The sequence below is a fragment of the Chiloscyllium plagiosum genome, unplaced genomic scaffold, assembly GCF_037043375.1.
Source record: "Chiloscyllium plagiosum isolate Xiang-an unplaced genomic scaffold, Cpla_swu_hap1 HiC_scaffold_10, whole genome shotgun sequence".
Lineage (NCBI taxonomy): Eukaryota > Metazoa > Chordata > Chondrichthyes > Orectolobiformes > Hemiscylliidae > Chiloscyllium > Chiloscyllium plagiosum.
Window position 1 is genome coordinate 44,088,519 of NW_028270148.1, and position 23,387 is coordinate 44,111,905.

General features: G+C 39.3%; 1 protein-coding gene across 8 annotated transcripts in view; it reads left to right on the top strand.

The window, feature by feature from the left end:
• hhat (hedgehog acyltransferase) overlaps positions 1 to 23,387 on the top strand; it is a 251,337-nt gene that overhangs the window by 51,639 nt on the left and 176,311 nt on the right. For 7 of the 8 annotated variants that reach the window (XM_043695749.2, XM_087991309.1, XM_087991308.1 and 4 more), the window contains one exon: positions 13,244 to 13,279. In XM_043695749.2, the coding sequence (XP_043551684.1) occupies positions 13,244 to 13,279 (36 nt within the window). The remainder of the gene's footprint in view (positions 1 to 13,243; positions 13,280 to 23,387) is intronic. The other variant, XM_087991310.1, reaches the window with a different exon arrangement.

A 23,387-nucleotide genomic window follows, 5' to 3' on the forward strand; every position in this document is an offset into this window, starting at 1 on the left:
GATTGCAGTATCTGGAAGTGTGCTGGAGGGAAGTTCAATTGAGGCATTCAATTGAACTTCCTGAGAGAGATTGGCTAATTGTTTTTATTTAAATAATGTGCAGGGCTACAGGGAAAAGATAGGAGAATGATGCTGAGATAACATAATTAGAGACCCCATGCAGGCACAATACACCAAATGGGCCTTCTACTGCACTGTTTTAAAAAAGAATCTGAGTCCAAGTTTGTTTAGAAAATAAACCGATCAACTTGAGGGGAAAAAACCGTGCTGATTCATATTTAAATGTTGCAGAGGGGTTGGTGCAAGGTGAATAGGAGCTAAAGTACTACTGTGCACTAAGTTTTGTTATATATTGTTAGTATATAGTCTGTAAATGATGTGCTTTTACAAACATGGTAATTGTATTAAAACAATTTAAGGCACTTTTTAAAAATGTTGCATATGTGAAAAATCTAAAACGAAAACAGAAAACACTTAAGTAAACAATTCGCCCATCAAGCACTTGCAAAGAGAAAACTTTTCAGGTATATGTTGTGTTCCTGAAGCAGAAACTCAGGGTGCATGAGAATAAAATCAAAGCTCTTGATTATCATTTTTAATTTTCTAGAACTGGCTATTATAGCACAGTGTAACTGAGAATTTTCTTTTGACAAAACAGCTTAAATAATTTAACATCTACTACTCAAATATGGTGGTTTGACATTTTTCAGCTGTTAAAGAAACTCCAGCAAGTTACTTTTTTTAAAGTAGTAAGGAATATCCTGAACAGAAATAGTTTTAAAAAAACACTCTAAAACAGTTCCCCCTTGCAGAGATTCCTGGCAGATTTCTTTTTGTGATGATGCACAAATTAGTTTAAGCAGAAGTTCAATCTGGATTGTTGTTGGCACCCAAAAGAGGTACTCAACCCAGATCTCTCAATGTTCTGAAGAAGCTGCTTTTTGGAATGAACCTGATGTAGTTGTATACAAGTAATCTGTTAAATATATAAAAGATCCATTTCAGTGGAGTAACGATCAGACATTCAGTTTGATGTTAATTGAAATACTGCAAATGCATTTGATGCAATTTGTATTTACATATTGATTACAGCCAGAGTTTCTCTGACAAACAAACTATATAAACTAAAAGGAGGAATTTGAAAGTTTTGACAATCTTGCTTCAGAACTTGAAACTTCTAGTCAAAAAAACATTGAATACAGAAATGTGCTAACATAAAGAGACAATCTAATCATTGTCAAATGCAGGCAAATATTGGTCTAAATATGCAATAGAGAAATAGAAACTCACTAACAATTAAGTAATGCAAAACAGCAATTTGAAGGTCAGGAATGAAAAAGAACTTTGCTTGCAAAGTGCAAGTTGTCATTGTCTCTGTTATGCTGATTGAGAAGAACACCCAGTCTACTAATGTGGTGAGCATTTTCACAGTGAAGTCATTCATTATCAAGGGAACCAGTATATTTTATTAAGAATGTATGTCACTGAATTAATTCCAGACAGTAAGATATATAAGAAATGACACCTTTTGATATTTGCAAACATGTGTGTGTGTGCACTTATACATTGTGATAGAAAGTATATGATTAAATGTAATTTTGACAGTTTAGATATCAAAATGGTGGCATATTGATGTTGGTTACTTTTGTGAGGGGTCTAAAAACAAAGTCAGAGAGCTGATAACTACAAGCCCCCTGGAGTGTTAATGGAGTATTGTTTGTTTATACTGTGAGGTTTACAAGCAGTAAGCACTGAAAGGCATTCGCTTGTTTTTTGCTTTAAGATAATCAAAGATTGGTTTCATCTTAGAAAAACTCAGATTGAATAATTTTAGAAGAGACATGATTCGGGTCAGAAACAAGTATAGTTTTTCTCCTTGGAAAAAGTAAAGGACAGTTCAGGGAAAACAGTTACCTAATGTAAACATTTACTTTGCAAAACTTCCAGACCAAGACAGTTCAGTTAGAAATCTCCAGATTATCATAAGACTGTGAAAGGGTAAGTTTTCAGTTTCGTAAGTATTCATGTAAGATTACTTTACAGTTCACAGTACAACTGGGCAGTCACAGTTAAGTCAAACCTAAAGGTTTGATGCCGAATGATAATTTATCTTGATTTGAAATGTTATAAAGTAATGGTTTTGTGAAAAGATGAGATTTTATAATGTGTTTTGGGTCTTAAGATCTTTCAAACTGTTTCTTCAAATTTAGATAGCTTAGTTTGTTTTTTTTCAGTTTGTGTAATGAACTTCAGTTTCATTGTCAAAATCTGAAACCTATATGTTTGTTTTATTGAATGGCTAACTTGTTAGTGCATAAGAAGACTGTCGAGCCAGTTTTCATTCTGGGATCTGACATGTCCAGTACTAACATCAGCTGGGATCATAACAATTAGACTTTCGCTAGATTTGAGCTCATTGAACTTAAGAGGAATTCTATGTCACTTTTAAAGAAACGGGGTGAATGGAGGCTCTGAAGAAAATGCAGGAGTATTGCTGTGAAGATTAGATTTAACGATGGCTTTGAGTATTGCTAAGAGTTTTCTGTGAATGGATGACATTACATTGAATCATTTGAAATCTTTGCAAACGGCTAGGCTAAGAGAATTAAAAGATAAATTGAAAGTTAAGTAAAAGCACAACTTCATAAGGAGCATATGCTTTAAGTGATTATCCAACATTTAGAATTAGAAAAGTGGAAACCTGAAATTGAGATGCCAAAGCTACAGTTGGCTAAGATATGGTTAGAAATGAAGAAAAAAAAGAGAAAAAGGAGATGAAAATAGGAATGGAAAGGAAGTAAGACTAGGAAATAAGAACGATTGAAATGAATAGGGAGGAAGGAAAAAACACCAATAGAAAAAGAGATGGAATTAAAGCATGAACTTAAAAGAGATCAGGCAACTAGCCAACAGGAATTGGCCAGACAATAGCTTAAAGAAGTAAAGTAAAGGTTGTATTTGAGAGGATGATTCTGATTCCAGTGAGGGATTTGATTTAACTAAAAATCTGTTTTAGATTTTAAATCTAAATTTACTGAGACTGGAGTCTAAAGATATTACACCTCATTTGAAAAGGTAGTTGGACAGATGTTTGGACCTCAATGTTAAAGAGTGCTTTGACTTCCACAGCTGTGACCATATATGTAAGAACAATCAGCAGATTGTGAAACTGGAAAAAAGCAATACTATGAACTTGTCCCCATAGTTTAACAATTAGCATTTAGAATGACAAGAAAAAATATACAGTCAGAAATTTGAAGAGCTTACAAGAGAAAAGAAAATGTTGTAGGATCACTGGTTTCAGTTACTCAAGCTAGAGAGGTGTTTTAAAAATCTAAGGGAAATTATGATTATGGAAGAATTCATCAATAGCATTCTTGAAATCCTAAAAATGCATGTAGATGAGCTCAAGTATCAAAATGCTGAGAAGCAACAGTTCTGGCATGAAATCTAAGACACACGGTTACATGTGGAAAGATGGTTATTTTTGTATCGATATGGAAATTAGAGGAATAGAATATCTGAAGGTGGAAGAAGTACTAGTCCTAGAGACCAAATAGGAAGATGCCAGAGTATTAAAGGAGAAGAGCTAGAACCAAAAACTAAAGAAACGTAGTGAAAATAACATGCCTCTATTGTAGTAAAACCAAAGTGCTTGAAGTTAAGTGGGCGCCCAGTTATGGTAGCAGAAAAGTCAAAGGAATCTTCAGAAAAGGGGGCATCAGGAAAGAAAATGGACATTAAACCTGTAGCAGTGGTTGAATATGTTCACTTTAAATGGGAGAGAAAAGAAATGATTCCTAGCAGTCAGGAAAATTGTTCATCGAATATTAATAGAGAATCAGACCACAATAGTTTCTGAATACTTAATTAAAATGAGAGGTGTTTCCTTACTGAGGTTTGGTGCTGAGTCAATTGCTTTTAGTCATTTATATAAATGATTTTGATGTGAATATAAGAGGAGTTGTAGTGGACATCGAAGAAGGTTGCTTCGGAGTACAACAGAATTTTGATCTGATGGGGCAGTGGGCCACGGAGTGGCAGGTGGAGTTTAATTAATTCAGATAAATGTGAGGTGCTGCATTTTGGAAAGACAAATTAGGGCAGGACTTGTACTCTTAATGGTAAGGTCCTGGAGAGTGTTGCTGAACAAAGAGACCTTGGAGTGCAGGTTCATAGCTCTTTGAAAGTGGAATCACAGGTAGATAGGATAGTGAAGAAGGCGTTTGGAATGCTTTCCTTTATTAGTCAGTGCGTTGAGTATAGGAGTTGAGAAGTCATGTTATGGCTGTACAGGACATTAGTTAGGCCACTTTTGGAATATTGCATGCAATTCTGGTCTCCCTGCTACAGGAAGGATGTTGGGAAACATGAAAGAATTCAGAAAAGACTTCCAAGGATGGAGGGATCTGAGCTATAGGGAGAGGCTGAGTAGGCTGTGGCTATTTTCCCTAGAGCTGAGGGGTGATCTTACAGAGGTTTATAATATCATGATGGGTGTGGATAGGGTAAATACTTTAAGGTCTTTTCCCCAGAGTGGGGGAGTCCAAAACTAGAGGGCATAGGTTTTCGGTGAGGGGAAAGGTTTAAAAGAGACCTAAGGAGCATGAATAGGAAGGGTTTGGCGGGATAAGAGTCAAATGCTGGTAAATGGGACTACATTTATGTAGGATATTTGGTTAGCATGGTCAAGTTGGACAGAAGGATCTGTCTGTGTGCTGTACATCTATATGACTGTATGATCATGAGACGTGCAATAAACAGATCCCAAATTAAGTGTAATGTGAATAGCCAACTCAGGAATTAATTCAGAGTCAATACCTGAGTGTGATTACTTGAACTAAGTAGGAAGTGAAACAAAAATATCAGAATAATTGAAATTAACTATAAGAGTAAGGATGTTTCGTGTCAATCATACAGGGCATTGGTGACACCACATCTCAAATACACTGTGCAGTTTTTGTTTCCCTATTTAAGAAAGGACGTAAATGCATTTTAGATGGTTTGGAGGAGATTGATACCTAGAATGAGTAGGTTGTCTTATGAAGATAGGCTGGGCTTGGTTTCACTGGAATTTCAGAGAGTGAGGGATAATTTCATTGAGTGTATAAGATCCTAAATAGTTTTGACAAGATGGACATGGAAAGGATGATTCGTCTTAGTTGAGTCATGATCTAGAGTGCACTACTTTAAAGTTAGTAGTGGTTCTTTTAGGACAGACAAGAGAAGGAATTGTTCCCCCTGAGGCTTGTGTAATTTTCGAACACTTTGCCTTCGAAAGTGATGGAGGCTGGGTCACTGAATATTTTCAAGACAGTTCTGGATAAATTCTTGTTAATCAGGTGTTTTGGACTAGGCCAGACCTCAAAACAATTTTAAACAGGTAGCCAAGACTGTAATTTTGCTATTTGTTTAGCTAGATGTATAGTGGATATTCCCATTGTAAATTAGCTGGGTCGACGGCCAAGTTTTAAAAAACAAAATTTATTTATAAAATTCCAGAATGAAACACAAAGAGCAGAAAATTAGAATACCCGATAACTTATCCTGTCCAAACCTGACTTAATGATGTTGTTCCAAAAACACACACATCCCTTAGCACAAACAGTAAAAAATGGCACAGGCTTACAGTTTGCAAGGAGAGAGAGTAGTCCAGCAGCATGTTTCACACAACCCCTGCCGTAACTAAACTGAAGTTCTGAACTGAACTAAAGAGCTGGCCACACCCCCTTTACTATATTGTTTCGTTAAGACATGAAAGGCTTAGGCTTGAGGTATCATCTGTTTAGGGGGTAAACAAAAAGAGCCCCAATAAACCATTCATCTCTGCACCAACTCAGCCATTTTGGAGCTTAGGCTGTTTTACAGTCCCACTGGAAAAAAAACCAAGGATGCAGTACCTTTGAGAAAAAGGAACAGCTTTGAGAAAAGGACCAGCTTTGTGTCACGGGGGATCCAAAGCCTATTGGGATAGATGGGATTGTGGAATTCAAACCAAAAAAAATCAATCATGATCTTTTTGAATGGTAGAGCAGGCTTAAGGGACCAAATGGTCGATTTCTAGTTCTATTTAGTATGCTCACATGTTCCAGCAATTAACCAATCAAATCACTGAGGCATATTGTATTCAGCCCACCTGGGAAGAACATTTACAGCAATTTACTAGATAGTTTCATCATTTTAAACATGCATAGAAATTAAAAGGAAAATTTAAAGCAGGGTTTAGGAAACCACTGGAAAGAAAAGGTTATTTCTGAAAAGGTGTGTCCCTGGAAAGAAAGGATTAAGGAAAGTGATGAGAAGGCAATTGGATTGTTTTATTCGGCTTATACATTCTTAATGTTCTTTTTAGGTTACATATTTCACACATTCTGCTTAAATTTGGATTACACATAGCTTGAGCTATCTCTTAGTTTACAAAGAGCACTCGTCCACATTTGTGCTCACGTGTGGACAAGTTTCATATCTGGCTGATTTATTCTTGATAATAAGCTAGAAAGCCAGAGACCACCCATTTTAAGTATTTCCTGGACCAATAGCCTCATTTTTAGGGATCAGTTAACTAATTGGATATTTTTGGGATTGCTGTCTATTTAAAGGTATTTCCCCTGAAACGCTGTTGTTAGATTAAAGGGCCAGAAATTCATCAGTGCCACTGAACGTGGTGGTTACTGGGGACTGAACCTGGAAGGATTGGCCCCAAGAGTGGATGGATGTTACTGCTGGGAACCCACCTTTATGCAAAGTATGTAAGTTGCACTCACCCACCTCCCCACAAGCCTGCTGAGATGCCAGCAGATTAACCAGGCTGTGCATGTGCTTTCTCAGATAGCGGAGGACCCAATCAGTGCTAAACTGCCTCTGTTCATGGGAAGAGACCCTTAACTGGCTCAGTTGATTTCCTGGCAGGAGGGTCATCTTGTGCTTTCCGCATCATTGGTTGAATGAAATGGTGGCGGGAAGATGATAAGCTATGCAGCCACCACCCTCTCTCATCATTTTTTAGCTGCTCTGCCTACCAGCTTGTCATCTTAACTGTGTAACATCAAAGAACAAATAGAACTAAAACAAAATCAAATACTGCTCTTTCAGAATTACACAGTGTGACTTTTTGAAATGAAAATGAAGTAATCCTGCTTTATTCCAACAGAAATGGAATGCAACTGTAAGAAACTCAGATATTTTACTTTTTTTTAGCTTGTTCCAACTAGGAGGAGGCAGTGGTGTAATGATCATGTCACTGGATCTATAAGTCAAAGGCCCAGGCTAATGCTCTAGGGAGTTGGGTTCAAATCCCACCTCAGCAGTTAAAAAACTAAATTAGAAGCATTAAACCACTGTTGGTTGGGTGAAAGCTCACCTAATTCATTAATATCCTTTAGCAAAAGAGATCTCCCAATCCCTATCTGATCTGTCTTATATACAAATCCAGACCCAAAGCGATGTGGTCACTTTGAACTGATCTAGAAAAGCACTCTGCATCAAGCCACAACAAAATCTTAAAAGAGGGAGCCTTCAAGAAGGAGGCACACCACCACTTTCTCATGGATAACTAGTGATGGGCAATAAATGTTAGCTCATCCAGCAACACCCTCCACTTGGGTCTGAGTATTCAACAAGTAGCAGGTATTGGGAGAACTTGGGGTACTGAAAATGTGTGACCACAATCTAAACTTTAACATTGTAGTTCTAAAATGAATATGGAGTTTTTCAAGCTGATTGTTAACCATCAATCCATATATTGTCATTAATTTCTTGATTGCCACTGGACTCCGTACTGAACAAGCAAACTGACAGGCTTGTGGAAACGGTGTTCATACACTTAGATCAAAACTGGCATCTTGATCCGTGTAGTCACTGAGTGTGATGTCAGTAAATTAAAATAGAAATGTGTTACACTTGGTTTAATTTTATTCCATATTTGTTCAACAACATGTTTGTGTTGCATCTTTATGAATACGAAATACTTCACTGTAAATTGGTTGCTTTCAGAAATCATTATATTCCCTCTAATGTGTTACCAGTGCTTACATAACAATAAAGATCCAATTTGTTCAACTTAGTTTTTAATGGATTTGCCAATGAGAAAAGGCAGAAATCATTATAGTTGTTCAACTCCATCTTGGAAATTGGCTGAAAGATTTTACATATTTTCGTAGGACAAATAGATATTGAATTGCATGTATTTTCTACTCTGTGATATTGATATGGAACACTGAGTTAAGTATTTATTTCAGAGTGGTAAAATAAACAAAGCTGTACTGAGAAAATCAAATATAGTTCTGTAAATTATTAATTTTTCTATGCTTTTTCCCTTCTTCAATCCTGAAAGTGCTAGTCTTGCCAAGAAACCCATAACACTCACTCCATTGTTGCCAAATGTCATTTGAAGACAATGAAAAAATGGCACTGTGACAATAAAAACCTCGTAATTCAAAGAAAAAGATCCTCTATTTTAAGAATGGCAGTGTGTTGGATTAGTACCCACAATATGATGACTTATCAGAAATTTCTTATGAAAATTATTTTAAGACCGTATTTACAGCTTGAAACAGTGGAATCTGTTCATCAGAAGAAGTCTAATGACTACAATCACAAACATTTCTCCCATGCTCACAAGTACAAAGGAGTCTCTTTAAGGTATTTAAATAATGCAGAAATTCAGAGGGATAGAGAACATGGTCTGCACTAAATCAATAATGTGGTGGAAAGATTTTTTTGAAAGCATGTATACATGTTCAGGAACAAATCTCACACCCATGATAAGGTAGCTGAGAGAGTGCTACAAGTTGTAGTACAGAGAGCAGTGAAAAAGTAAGATGGTAGTGAATGACTGAAAAGTACTTTATATAAAATATATTTGGAATCCATAAAATAGGGAGTGCAAGACTGAAATAGGAGTCTGATGAACAGAGATGTGGCAAAATAGATCGTAGTTTGCATGAGAAAATGTTTTGTAGCATTACAGTTGATTTGCTATTCAGCAGTAGAAAGTCAGCAATGATAGATAGGTAAAGTCATGATGTACTAAAAGGCAAGACAGACATATTGGTGGATGATATAGTAATCAAAGAGTGTCTTGGTGACAGATCAGGTACGAGGGAAGAACTGTAAGTTTAGCATCAACTTTCTAAGGTTTGTTGTACCAGCTGTGACCTTGGTGTCAGTCGGGAAAACATACAGATGATCACCAACAATCTGTTCTGGTCCACCCAAATCGATGTGACGATCAAGAAAACACGTCAATGTCTCTACTTCCTCAGGAGGTTAAGGAAGTTTGAAATGTCTACAAGGACTCTTACCAATTTTATAGATGCACCATAGAAAGCCACCTATATGAATACATCACAGTGTGGTATGGCAACTGATCTTCCCAAGACCGAAAGAAACTACAGAGTCGTGAACACAGACCAGTCCATCATGCAAACCAGCCTTCCATCCATTTGCTTGCATCTGTACTTTGTGCTGTCTCGGGAAAGTAACCAACATAATCAAAACTCCTCCCACTCCACTTATACTTTTTTTTTCCTCCCTCTTCCGTCAGCTAGAAGATACAGAAGTTTGCATACGTGTACAAATAGATTCAAGAACAGCTTCTTCTCTGCTGTTATCAGACTTTTGAATTCTGATCTCTCTCTCTGCACCTTCTCTGCGACTATAACACTGTATTCTGCTTTCTGTTCTGCTACCCTGGTGCGCTTTGTATGGTATGATCTGCCTATATGGCATACAAAATAACACTTTTCGCTATCTCAGTACATAGGACAACAATCAGTCAATCAATTGATCAGAGATATGTTGATGTTTGCAGAAGCCAGAGAAGATGTAATTTGCCAACATTAAAGAGCTTTTGCTCATTTAATTCTTAATGTCATGTAGGCTGTTGGAGACTATGGCATCAGCTGGGGAAGAAAGTGGAGAAAAAAAAAGACCGATCATCATTGGATGTACATGAACCTTCTCCTGGATAACATTGGTGAGGAAAAGTATGTTAATGACAGAAATGGGAAGGAATTCCAAGGAATGGTGCAGCAGGAAAGAGCACTTTTGGCATCAAAGGAAGAGAAGTCTCATTAGAAGAGAATGATGAGAGAAGGAGGATCATATTTAAGAGGCAATAATATCTTCCATTTCTTGAACAGGAAAGCAACTGTTGGTCTTGGGGGGTACTTGGATAAGATGGGCATAGGATTGAGGTGTGGTGATCCTGGATAGAGAAAGGATGCAGCTAACTTGGAGGGTATTTATATAGATTGTTTCAGGTTTATTCTTGATTTGGCTATCAGAATTGTGTTGCTGCATTTGTTCTACTGCTGCAGTTTGAATTACATAGACTACTCATGTCTTATGAAATGTTTAGCATAGTACTTTAGTTTGAAGATAAATATTTCAGTTTAGTTACAGGGGTCTATTGAATTTATTTTTTTCATTTCAGCTATTTAGGGAAATGTCTACTAATATGAAAGAGTTAAACATGCATTAAATTCTCTGGTTGTTTATAAAGAAACGAGACAGCGCTGTTAGTTGTTAGGTGGCCTGTGGACTCCTTTGATCTTGTTATTGAAACTCCTGTCCTTTCCTGTCGGCTTTGCATTTGTGTACCAACTCGCATCATTAGCTTTGACTGTCAATGGAGAGGGTGAATAGGCAACTGGTTCCTTGACTGCAAAGTGCTGCTCTGTGCTAGCAAGATTAAAAACTCAGGATGTGGAAGATCAATATCTCAAACTGTCCTGTTTGATTGCAAACAGTAGTACAATGCCTTTTCTATCACCCAGCATTTACTTGCCTTTATAGCTTATTTAAGTATTTGGTGAAACACTGAATCCAAATTATATTATTTTCACTATTGCAATTATTTTCAATTAAGCTTGTAGTTTGCAATTTTTTAAATGTCATGTGTAAACCAACTGAATAGTTGGCTTTTATGAAGCCAACTATTTATGTAGTCTGTAGTTCCTGATAAACCACTTCTGCATCCATCATTTAGATAATCAAGCTAAATGTAATATCTCCAAGTTTGCAGATTATGCAAAGTTGGGGGAGAGATTAAACTATGTTACAGAGATGCTTCAGTGTGATCTGCTCTGGCATTAAGGCTGCAGTTGACTGGATGTGGTGTCAAGGAGTCCTGTCAAAACTAGAGTCAATATGAATCACTGGAAAGCTCGCTTGTAGTGGGAGCCATATCTAGCATAAAGGAAGATGGTTGTGGTTGTTGGACGTCAGTCATCTCAGCTCCAGGACATCTTTGCAAGAATTCCTTTGGTGGTCTCCTTGTTCCTACCATCTTCAACTGCTTCATCAATGACCTTCCCTCTATTATAAGCTCAGAAATGTGCATGTTTGCCAGTGATTGCACAATGTTCAGCACCATTCGCAACTCCTCAGATAATGAAGCAGTCCATGTCCCAAATGCAGCATGATCTGGATAATATCCAGTCTTGCGGTGACAAGTGGCAAGTACATTGCCTGACACTTGGGTGGCATGAATGACCATCTCCAGCAAGAGAAAATCTAACCATTGGCCTTTAGCATTCAATGGTAGTACTGTTACCGAATCCCTACTGTCATCAACCTCAGGGTACTACCAACCAGAAGCTGAAGTGAATTAGCCATATAAATACTGTAGCTACAAGAGAAAATAAGAGGTCAACAATACTCGAGCAGTTTGCTACCTTCGGACAAAGCAGTTCACTTGATTGGCACCACTTCCATAAACATTTACTTCCTCCATAACCATTCATTCCTTCCACAACCATGTCTGAGTGGCACAGTGGTTCAGTGGTTAGCACTGCTGCCTCTCAGTGCCAGGGACCCATGTACAATTCCCGCCTCGAGCGATTGTCAGTGTGGAGTTTGCACATTCTCCCAGTGTCTGTGCGGGTGCTCCGGTTTCTTCCCACAATCCAAAGATGTGCCGGTTAGGTGAATTGGTCAAGCTAATTTGTCCATAGTGTTAGGTGTATTAGTCTTTGAGGGAGTGGTGGGGGGAATGGGTCTGGGTGGGTTACTCTTCGGAGGGTCAGTGTGGACTTGTTGGACTGAAGGGCCTGTTTCCCTACTGTAAGAAATTTTTTAAAAATCTACACTGTACTGCAGTCATTCAGCAAGTCTCCTTATACAGCATCTTTCATCTCTAAGGATAAGGGCAGCAAATACATGAAAACACTACCATGTGCCAGTTTCCTCCAAGCCATTCACCATTCTCACTTGTTGCGGATCAAAATCCTTTAAATCCCTCTCCAATGACATTGTGGAGTGTCTATACCAAATGGACTGCAGCTCACCACACCTTCTCAAGGGCAACTGATGGTGGCTAATAAATGTTGGCCCAGCCAGCAATGTAAATAAATAAAAATAATTCCTTTCTCCATCTGAGAGTCTGGATTATGAATTTCTACTGAGTATATCATATTTGAGATTGATTGGTAACATTGGTAGATGATGATTTGGCTTTTAATTGTTCGGAAGGAGTGTTATAGACCTGAAATGTTAATTTTTCTTTCTGTCCACTGATGTTGCCAGACCTGCTGAGCATTTCCAGCAATTTGTTTCTTTTTCTGATTTCCAGCATCCACAATTCATTGTTTCTTTTTTGGCATTTAATTGTGTTGGAAGACCTGCAATGGCTGTGTCATGATAGGTCTTAATCTTCAGCTATGACTGTTAAATCTAACGCACAGTGTTTGTGCTAGGTTACAAGAACTTTACTATGTTGAACATATTTACACACACTGTCACAAAATGTCTTTTTTTTCAAAGAATTAATTCACATTTTGCTGTGAATGTAAAAAGCATTAAACTTGAAATTTTCATTTAGTTGTATTCTGTGGGTTGGGAATTTTGTGTGAAGGGGAAATTATTTAGTGAATGTATACCTGTGCTTGGATTAAATTTTTTTTTTAAATTGCTGGTAGTGAAGACATTGTTCAAAAAGTACAACTTGTGGGTTGTTTTAAATAATATTTGTCTAATTTGATTTAATTCCAACAATCAATAATGTCAACATCTTAATTGACTCATTTTGAAAAATAGTCATATTTAGTATCACGAATTATGATATTTTAATTATTTCAGTGCATAAACAGCAGGATAAATAGCATTTGAATTTATGAAAAAATATTCCCATGTTTATAATTAATTGTGATTAGCCATTTTACTGTTTACAGTTAGACACTTGAAACTCATGCCCTAGTCTACACTTTGTTTTAATTAAAACTCTTATTTCCCTCTACTCTAGGGAGTTTGATGTTGGATTACACCGTTGGTTGGTAAGGTAAAGTTCAGCATTTTAAAATTTATAATTTCCAAGTTGTTAAACCAGGTTTCTGTAACTGCACTTTTTCTTTAGATCCAGAGAATTCTGAATCACTCAGAATTCATTTAAATTTTATCTGACCCTCTATGATGCTGAAGCAACATTGAATATTTGACAGTAATAAATTAGTTCGAAGTTTTCTATCAGTTTGCATGCTGAGTAGCAGATTTGAACCTTTGGGGCATGGTATTGGATGCAATTCTTTACTAAATTAAATGATTATATGCATTAAATGCAGTTTCACTATTTCTATGATTTTTATGTTTTGAAATGAACATGTATTTTTAAAATTGCAAATTCGGCTTTTCAGGAGTTTTTCTCAATACGTGCTTTTAGGTCAGATCAGTGACCATAATTCACACTACACCTCACTTGGATTAAATTGACTTGAGTCCATTGGTTTATGCTGACCTGTTTTGACAGCACATTCCTGCAGGGTTGCATGTTGATACTTTGGCCTGCATTTCAGTACTGATGTTGTCTTTTCCTCTTGAAGTATTTGTCAGCTTATTTCCTGTAATTCCAAAGGATGGGTTTTATTTGAAGTCCTAAATTTGTCCTTGTATGTTGAAGGAACGCAAGGTTTGCAACATTAGACTTACACTAGTTACTTAAGAAATTCATGTGGAAAAACAAACTACCATAGCCAGAGTATAGGATTTGAGTATGCAATCTAAAAATATTGACAAGCTTGTACATTATTGAAAATTACATTTGAAGTGTTAGACATTTATTACTTCTCGTGCCAAACTGAATGTTGGTGGATCATTTTACTTATGTTTTTGAATATATAACTTCTCATGTTAAGATGTTTTCTGCCCCTTCTTCCCATTTCTGTCATGGATTGCATATGCTTTGTGCCTAAGAAGGGAAGTGGGTGAGTGACTGTCAAGTCACTAACAACAATACACTTGAAGAAGCTCCAGGAGGAATTCAAGACTAGCTCCCTGAAGGCTCTTTATCCAGTTTTCTATCATAAATGGAGAATGATAGTGGGAATCCAGCAAAGAGTGCATTTTAGAAACAAATTCAATAGGCGACCATCATATTAAGTTATTAGTGTTGAGCTAAATGAGGTGAGGTGGTGGCTAAATGAGGTGAGCAGTGTTACACAAATTAAAGGAAGTGAAGCTGTTTCATATCACCAAGATCTGGTTCATCCTTGAGTTAATAGTTGGAAAGGTTATGAAACCAGAAGAGAGTGCAGTTCAAAATAAGGAAAGAAAAATTATAACTTGGAACTCTGCAGTGTATACCTCCTTTGCTGCCCTCTCAATGCCTGCCCACCATCTGCAAGGCACAAGTCAGGAGTGTATTGGAATACTGGGGGAAGTGATTGTATTATCGCTAGATTATTAATCTAGTAACTCGGCTAATAATCTGGGAACCCAGGTTCAAATCAGATGGTGGAATTTGAATTCAATAAAAAAAAGTTTGGAATTAAGCATCACTGACCATGAAACCATTGCTGATTGTCAGAAAAATCAATCTGGTTCGTTAATATCCTTCAGGGAAGGAAATGTGCTATCCTCACCTGGTCTGGCCTGCATATGACTCCAGAGCCACAGAAATATGATTCTCAGTTGCCCTCTGAAATGACCAAACAAGCACTCTGTTCAAAGGCAGCTAGGGACAGGCAATAAATGCTGGGCAGCCAGCGATGTCAACATCCCACCATTGAATATAAAACCCTTTTTTTTAATTGAATGCAGCTCCAATGTCACTCAGAAAAATCAACATTTTCCAAGAGAAAACAGCCTACTAAATTGCAACACCTTAGACGTTCACTCCCACCATACACTCACTGTAGCATTTGTATGTATCATATATAAGATGCACTGATGCCTTTTTGTCAGCGCCTTCTGAACCTGCAGTTCCTACTACCTAGAAGGATAATGGCAACTAATGTATGGAAACACTACTTGTTAGTTCTCCCCAACCATGCACCATCCTCACTTGGAACTATATCACAATTCCTTCACTGTATCAAAATCCTGGGATTCCCTTCCTGACAGCATTGTGAACATAGCAAAACCCCGTGGAGTTCAGCAACTCAAGAAGGCAGCTCACCACCATTTCTTAAGGAACTTGGAGATGATTAACAAATGCTGGCCTAGCCAGTATTGCTCACATTCTGTGAAAGAATGTTTTGAAACTCCTTGGTAAGTATTGGGGCACAGGGAAACAGAAATTACTACGCAGAAATGCTGACTTCTTGAAAGAGACCAAGCTATTTTGGTTACATTACACTGCTCTCTAAAGAGAACAGGTGGCAGAAGAATCTACTACAGAGTCGTGGGCACATAATCTAGATTGATATTTCGGTGCAGTAATATGAGGATGTGCTGCACTATCAGAAGTTTCATCATTTGGTGAGGTGTTAAACCAATCCGACTGACTTTCGCAAGTCAATTCTTGGGCAATATTTTTTTTAAGATAAGAACACTTTTCGCAGTGTTGTGGCCAAGTTTTATCTCTCAACCCCAGTCATTAAAATATATGAAAACACCTTTTTTAAATACTTTACTGTGTGCAAATTGGCTACTGTATTTCTTACATTTAAAACATACTTTTTGTTGACTGTAGTGCACTTTGCAAAGTCTTGAGTCATGAAAGGTACTATATAAATAAAACTTTATTTTTGGGTATGAGAAAAGAAAACAGTGAGCAATAAGGTTGTTATTACACCCTTGTCATTTTATTTTAAGGAATAAAATAAGTATGTGATGTATCCAAATTGGGTTAACAATTGTTGTCTGGATTAGTGGTGCTGGAAAAGCACAGCAGTTCAGGCAGCATCCGAGGAGCAGTAAAATCGACGTTTCGGGCAAAAGCCCTTCATCAGGAATACAGACAGAGTGCCTGAAGGGTGGAGAGATAAATGAGAGGAGGGTGGGGGGTGGGGAGAAAGTAGCATAGAGTACAATAGGTGAGTGGGGGAGGGGATGAAGATGATAGGTCAGGGAGGAGGGTGGAGCGGATAGGTGGAAAAGAAGATAGGCAGGTAACAATCCTTAACAATCGTTGTACCAATTTTAAAAAAAATCTACTTCCAGCCCACTGGTGCAATTATCTTTCAGTGTAAATGGTGTCAGAATTTAAAATTTAGGGGAATAGAGCAAACTATTAATCACAAAGTTGGAAAGAACAATGGAAACTTACTTTCGACTATTACTGATGCTGGGCAGTAATGAATAGTGCAAGAGTTACAATGGCACTAGTGATAGCACAGCAGCCTTTACTCTATAATTTCCTTTTTTCTTTCATGCTTTATAATGATGCACACTTTTTTGAAGATCTGGACAAATTGCATAAATTTTCTTAATTCACTTTACACTAGTTTCTGTGTTGACCTTCCTAAAGTTAAGATCTGCATCTGGCTTTCCTGCAGTGTGTGTTTGTCAACAGTGAAACACTCAATAGATGTAAAACAAGCAAAATGTTTCGCCAACACATAAGTGGGAGGATGTTGGTGAAAACACTGGAATACATCAAGTGTTATGGAGACTCTCAGCACTAAGTGAAATAGAGCATAAAACTGGAATAAAGTATGTACAAATTTTCTTCCAAAATAAAGCACATAACACAGTCATACCAAGTAGTTGCAGGAAATTTTGGATCATATTTTATTTTTTAAGCAGTAACAACAGTTACTCAACAGTTAGTGCATGCATTGTTCAAAACATAGTCCTAAAAATTATTTTTTAAAACTAGTTGATAGCATCCATTATTAATGTGCAATTGTTAATGTATTTGCTCTTCTGTGTGGTGACAAACTAAAAATAAATCAAAGAGCAATTATCAAACTTGATTTGAGTTAAAATTACTTAGTGTAGTGTAGAAGTATGATTTCCTTAAATATCTTCCTTGTAAAGGAATTTAATATTCCTGTTGTATGCAAAGATAAATCAGTCTCACTAATGTTAATGACTGAAGTAAATTAAATTTGTATTTCACTGTTATAAACAGATTTATATTTAATTTCTCCAATCATTTTTACTGTAATGATCTCCAAAATCCTCTGCCATTTATTTACATAGTTCTACAGCCATGCAAGTTTTGTTTATTTATGACTGTGAAACACTGGCTTATAGCATTATACTCAAATACTTAATGTACAACATTTTCCGAAGTCAACTGATATCAGCATCACAGAAATTTATGGATTTTTTTGTAAATAGTGATTTTATTTAGTAGAAAAGTCATGTGGCCATGGATGTGGCTATGACTGCAAATGGAAATATTATTTGTGTAATATAGGTGGTCATGATTGAATAATGCATACTATAATGTTAGATGTCTTGATTTTTTTCTGATGTTTTGAAGAGAAGATTTATGCAGCATCATATTCTTGAAATTTCTATTAGTGACACAGTTGACATTGTCCTACTGGACTACAGAGCTGCTCTCTCGCTAGACAGAGATAATCGGTAGTGGTTTAATCTGAAGGTCGCCATGCCTCAGGTGAGTGAAGAGGTGGAGAATGAGTATCTTTCATGGTCCTTCCTTCATAATCAGTCTGTGCAAGAATTGAACACACACTGTTGGCATCACTCTGCATTGCAAACTAGTTATTCAGCCAGAAAATGTGTTGCTGGAAAAGCGCAGCAGGTCAGGCAGCATCCAAGGAACAGGATGCTGCCTGACCTCATCCAGAACCTCATCACCTCAGGGGATCTCCCATCCACTGCCTCCAACCTCATAGTCCCACAACCCCGCTCCGCCCGTTTCTACCTCCTGCCCAAAATCCACAAACCTGTCTGCCCCAGCCGATCCATTGTCTCAGCCTGCTCCTGCCCCACCGAACTCATCTCTGCATACCTTGACACGGTCCTGTCTCCCTTAGTCCAAGAACTCCCCACCTACATTCAGGACACCACCCACGCCCTCCACTTCCTCCATGATTTTCGCTTCCCCGGTCCCCAACGCCTTATCTTCACCATGGAAATCCAGTCCCTGTACACCTCCATCACCCATCACGAAGGACTTAAAGCCCTCCGCTTCTTCCTTTCCCGCCATACCAACCAGTACCTTTCCACCGACACCCTCCTTCGACTGACTGAACTGGTCCTCACCCTGAACAACTTCTCTTTCCAATCCTCCCACTTCCTCCAAACCAAAGGAGTAGCCATGGGCACCCGCATGGGCCCCAGCTATGCCTGCCTCTTCGTAGGATATGTGGAACAGTCCATCTTCCGCAGCTACACTGGCACAACCCTCCCACCTTTTCCTCCGCTACATCGATGACTGTATCGTCGCTGCCTCGTGCTCCCACGAGGAGGTTGAACAGTTCATCCACTTTACCAACACCTTCCACCCCGACCTCAAATTCATCTGGACCGTCTCAGACTCCTCCCTCCCCTTCCTAGACTTTTCCATTTCTATCTCGGGTGACCGAATCGACACGGACATCTACTATAAACCGACCGACTCCCACAGCTACCTGGACTACACCTCCTCCCACCCTGCCCCCTGTAAAAACGCCATCCCATATTCCCAATTCCTTCGTCTCCGCCGCATCTTCTCCCAGGAGGACCAGTTCCAAAACCGTACAACCCAGATGGCCTCCTTCTTCAAGGACCGCAATTTCCCGCCAGACGTAGTCGACGATGCCCTCCACCGCATCTCTTCCACTTCCCACTCCTCCGCCCTTGAGCCCCGCCCCTCCAACCGCCACCAGGACAGAACCCCACTGATCCTCACCTACTACCCCACCAACCTCCATGTACAACGTATCATCTGCCGTCATTTCCGCCACCTCCAAACGGACCCCACCACCAGGGATATATTTCCCTCCCCTCCCCTATCAGTGTTCCGAAAAGACCTCTCCCTCCGTACTCTCTCGTCAGGTCCACACCCCCCATCAACCCAACCTCCACTCCCGGCACCGTCCCCTGCAACCGCAAGAAATGCAAAACTTGTGCCCACACCTCCCCCCTTACTTCCCTCCAAGGCCCCAAGGGACACTTCCATATCCGCCACAAATTCACCTGCACCTCCACACACATCATCTATTGCATCCGCTGCACCCGATGTGGCCTCCTGTATATTGGGGAGACAGGCCGCCTACTTGCGGAACGTTTCAGAGAACACCTCTGGGACACCCGGACCAACCAATCCAACCACCCCGTAGCCCAACACTTTAACTCCCCCTCCCACTCCACCAAGGACATGCAGGTCCTTGGACTCCTCCATCACCAGACCATGGCAACATGATGGTTGGAGGAAGAGCGCCTCATCTTCTGCCTGGGAACCCTCCAACCACAAGGGATGAATTCAGATTTTTCCAGTTTCCTCATTTCCCCTCCCCCCACCTTGTCTCAGTCAAATCCCTCGAACTCAGCACCGCCTTCCTAACCTGCAATCTTCTTCCTGACCTCTCCGCCCCCACCCCACTCTGGCCTATCACCCTCACCTTGACCCCCCTCCACCTATCGCAGTTCCAACGCCCCTCCCCCAAGTCCCTCCTCCCTACCTTTTATCTTAGCCTGCCGGACACACTTTCCTCATTCCTGAAGAAGGGCTTATGCCCGAAACGTCGATTCTCCTGTTCCTTGGATGCTGCCTGACCTGCTGTGCTTTTCCAGCAACACATTTTCAGCTCTGATCTCCAGCATCTGCAGTCCTCACTTTCTCCTCCTAGTTATTCAGCCAACTGAGCAAACTGACCACCTTACCTTCTGGTAACAAATTTGTTTGCCAGCTTACCATCTGGCTGTATTCTAACTGACTGAATTGAAGGATTGTGTAAAAGTTCAAAAAGGCATTGACAAGTTGGTGGAGTAGGCAGATAGATGGCAGATTAAGTTCAGTATGGAGAAGTGAGAGGTGATATATAATGAAACAGTAAAACATAAAGAATGGTGTTCTATAGGGTGTATAGAAGTGGCAAGACCTCGGCGTAAATGTGCACAAGTCATTAAAGATGATCGAATAGGTAGAGAGCTTTTGGGGGGATATGAATAAATTGGGGAAAGTGCAAAAGAGGTTGATGAGAATGGTTGCAGGGATTAAATCATAGAATCCCTACAGTGTGGAAACAGGTCTCTTGGCCTAGCAAATCCACACCAACACTCTGAAGAGTATTCCACCCGGAGCCTATTACTCTACATTTACCCCTGACTGATATATCTAATCTACACATCCCTGAACACTATGGGCAATTTAACATGGCCAATTCACCAAACCTGCACATATTTGGATTGAAAGGGGAAAGCGGAGCACCTGAAGGAAACCCATGCAGACATGGGGAGAATGTGCAAACTTCATATAGATAGTTGCCCGAGGCTGGAATTGAACCCAGATCTCTGGCACATAGATACTTCAGTTTTGCGGGTACATTTGATAGGTTGGAACTGTTTTCCTAGGAAAGGAAAAGGCTTTGGGAGATTTGTTAGAGTTATTCAAAATTATGAAGGGTTTAAATAGATTTATTTTATTCATTTGTGGGATGTGGGCGTTGCTGGCTGGCCAACATTTAGTGCCTGTCCCTAGTTGCCCTTGAGAAGGTGGTAGTGAGGTGCCTTTTGAACTGCTGCAGTTCACCTGCTGTGGGTTGACCCACAATGCCATTAGAGAGGGAATTCCAGGATTTTGGCTCAGTGACAGTGAAGGAATGCCAAAATATTTCCAAGTCAGGATGGTGAATGACTCTGATTGGAACTTGAAGGTGATGGTGTTCCCATATATCTGCTACCCTTGTCTTTCTAGGTGCAAGTGATTATGGATTTGGAAGGTGCTGTCTGAGGATCTTTGGTGAATTTCTGCAATGCATCTTGTAGATTGTACACACTGCTGCTATTGAGCGTCAGTGGTAAAGGCAATGGATGATTGTGGATGTTGTGCCAATCAAGAGGGCTGCTTCGTCCTGGATGGTGCCAAGCTTCTTGAACGTTATTGGGGTTGCACTCTTCCAAACAAGTGGGGAGTATTCCATCACATTCCTGACTTGTGCCTTTTTGCTGGTGGACAGGCTTTGAGGAGTCAGGAGGTGAGTTACTCGCCACAGTATTCCCAGCTTCTGCCTTGCTCTTGTAGCCACTGTGTTCATGTGGTGAGTGCACATTCGATTAGAGTCTTGATTTGTTAGGGAGAAACTGATGCAGCTTGTGAAAGGATCAAAGTTGTAGTTTAAAAGTGTTTTGCAAAAAAATTAAATGTAAGGTGAGAAAAGTTCTCATAGAGAATGGTCAGGTTAAAAATGCTTAGCCGATGGAATTACTTTTGGGATTTTATTACCAAGACAAAGCCAGCTGCCTTTCTTTATCAGCTACATTCCATAAACACTTATTCTTCTTGTTTTTGTGGTATGGTTTAGGGAAGCAAAAATTAATCAGGTTTAAAAGAATTTTCTACTATTCAAATAATGAAATGAAATCTTAAATATACAGCGAAATAGCAAATATAAGTTAATTTTAGAAGCCCAAATTGTCTGGTCTCTGGATCATTAAATACTGGACATATGACCTCGGGCGCGTAGCTTTCTGCAGAGGTCCTGAATGCGCTAATCTCCGTGGGAATTGTCCAGGAAGTTTAATTTTCTTTGGACAATTCCCTAGTTGCCCAGGATTCTCACAAAAATCTCTGACGCAAAGCTAGACTTGGAGACGTTGGACAGTTCCATTGGACTTATCAGAATAATTACACAGGAGTTGTTTGAGAAAATCTGAAATAAAAACAGAAGTTGCTGGAGAAACTCAGCAGTCTGGAGAGAAAGCAGTGTTAGTATTTTGGTTCCAATGACCCTTCCAAACCTGCAGACATTTTCCAGCAATTTCTGTTTTGGTTTCTGATTTCCAGCATGCACAGTTCTTTGGGTTTTTTTTGTTCATAGAAAATCTGGTTTAACTTCTGTAGAAGTCCCCGCTGATCAATCACACTGAGCCACCCATCCCACCAGTCTATCTGACCCTAGCCGCTGACCCAACCCAACTTCTCCACCACCTTATGACCCTTCTGATCCCTACCCCGACCTGATACGACTACCCATGCTAACCTTCATTTACCCACTATCCACTATTGAATGCACCCCTGACCTGACCTCCACCCTGACCCCAACCCCCTCCAACTCACTCTATCCATTTGCCTCCCTCGCCCTCAAGAATGCCACTTAACTTTGCAACACTGTCCTGGAACTCTCAGGTTGGTACTGCATTCCACATTTCTGGAGAACCCAGAAGTCCTCTACACAAGACTCCCCAAGAAATGGAGAGGAGTGTCAATGTAAGGAAAGGTTCAAGCAAAGTGATAGTCAGATAATGGTTCTGTGGATGATCTAGGCCACTATTATTTGAAGAAAAATAATTCTGGAAATATACACTATATGCAGTGTATATTAATTTATTCAATATAAACCTAAATTTATATGGCTCCTTTAATAGTGCAAAGTCCCAGTTCATCTTATAGGAAAATTGCCAAATGACATTTGACAGTTATTGAAGAGATGCTGGAGAATGATGAAAAGTTAATCAAAAAGATTAATTTAAAAGGCCATAATTTTTTTAAAAATGATGTGCTTAGGAATAAATCCCAGAGCTTTGGATCTTGTAGCTGAATGCAAATGATTTAAATTCAGGATGCGGAAGAGGCGAGCCATAATTGAGGGAAACACTGATATCTTGTAGGGTTTTAAAGTTAGCAAGTGTTACAGAGATGGCAAGGAGGTCAGGGTGGTGGGAAACCTGGGACCGATTTGAAAACAGGAATGTAAAAGTGAGATCTGCTTTACCTGGACCCAGTATGGAGCCTTGAGCGCAGAGGTCGTATGGAGTGATGTTGAGGTGGCAATTGGCAGTTTGAGTGATGGCACAGATGTAGTTGAAAGCTCATCAAATCAAATGTGGCACCAAAATTGCAATCCGGCTGATTGGGATTCATGATTAATGCTCTCAATTCTGGTGTGTAACTAGAATCCACTCCTTCTGATATTCAGCCTCTATAATTGGTTACTTAAGTTGAGAATTGCACTAACGTAGCCAAGGAAACGGTTAATTTTACTACTATCCCCATTTGTGGACAATGATTAAAAATGACTAATATGTGAAAACTGCATCTGACAACTTGAGAG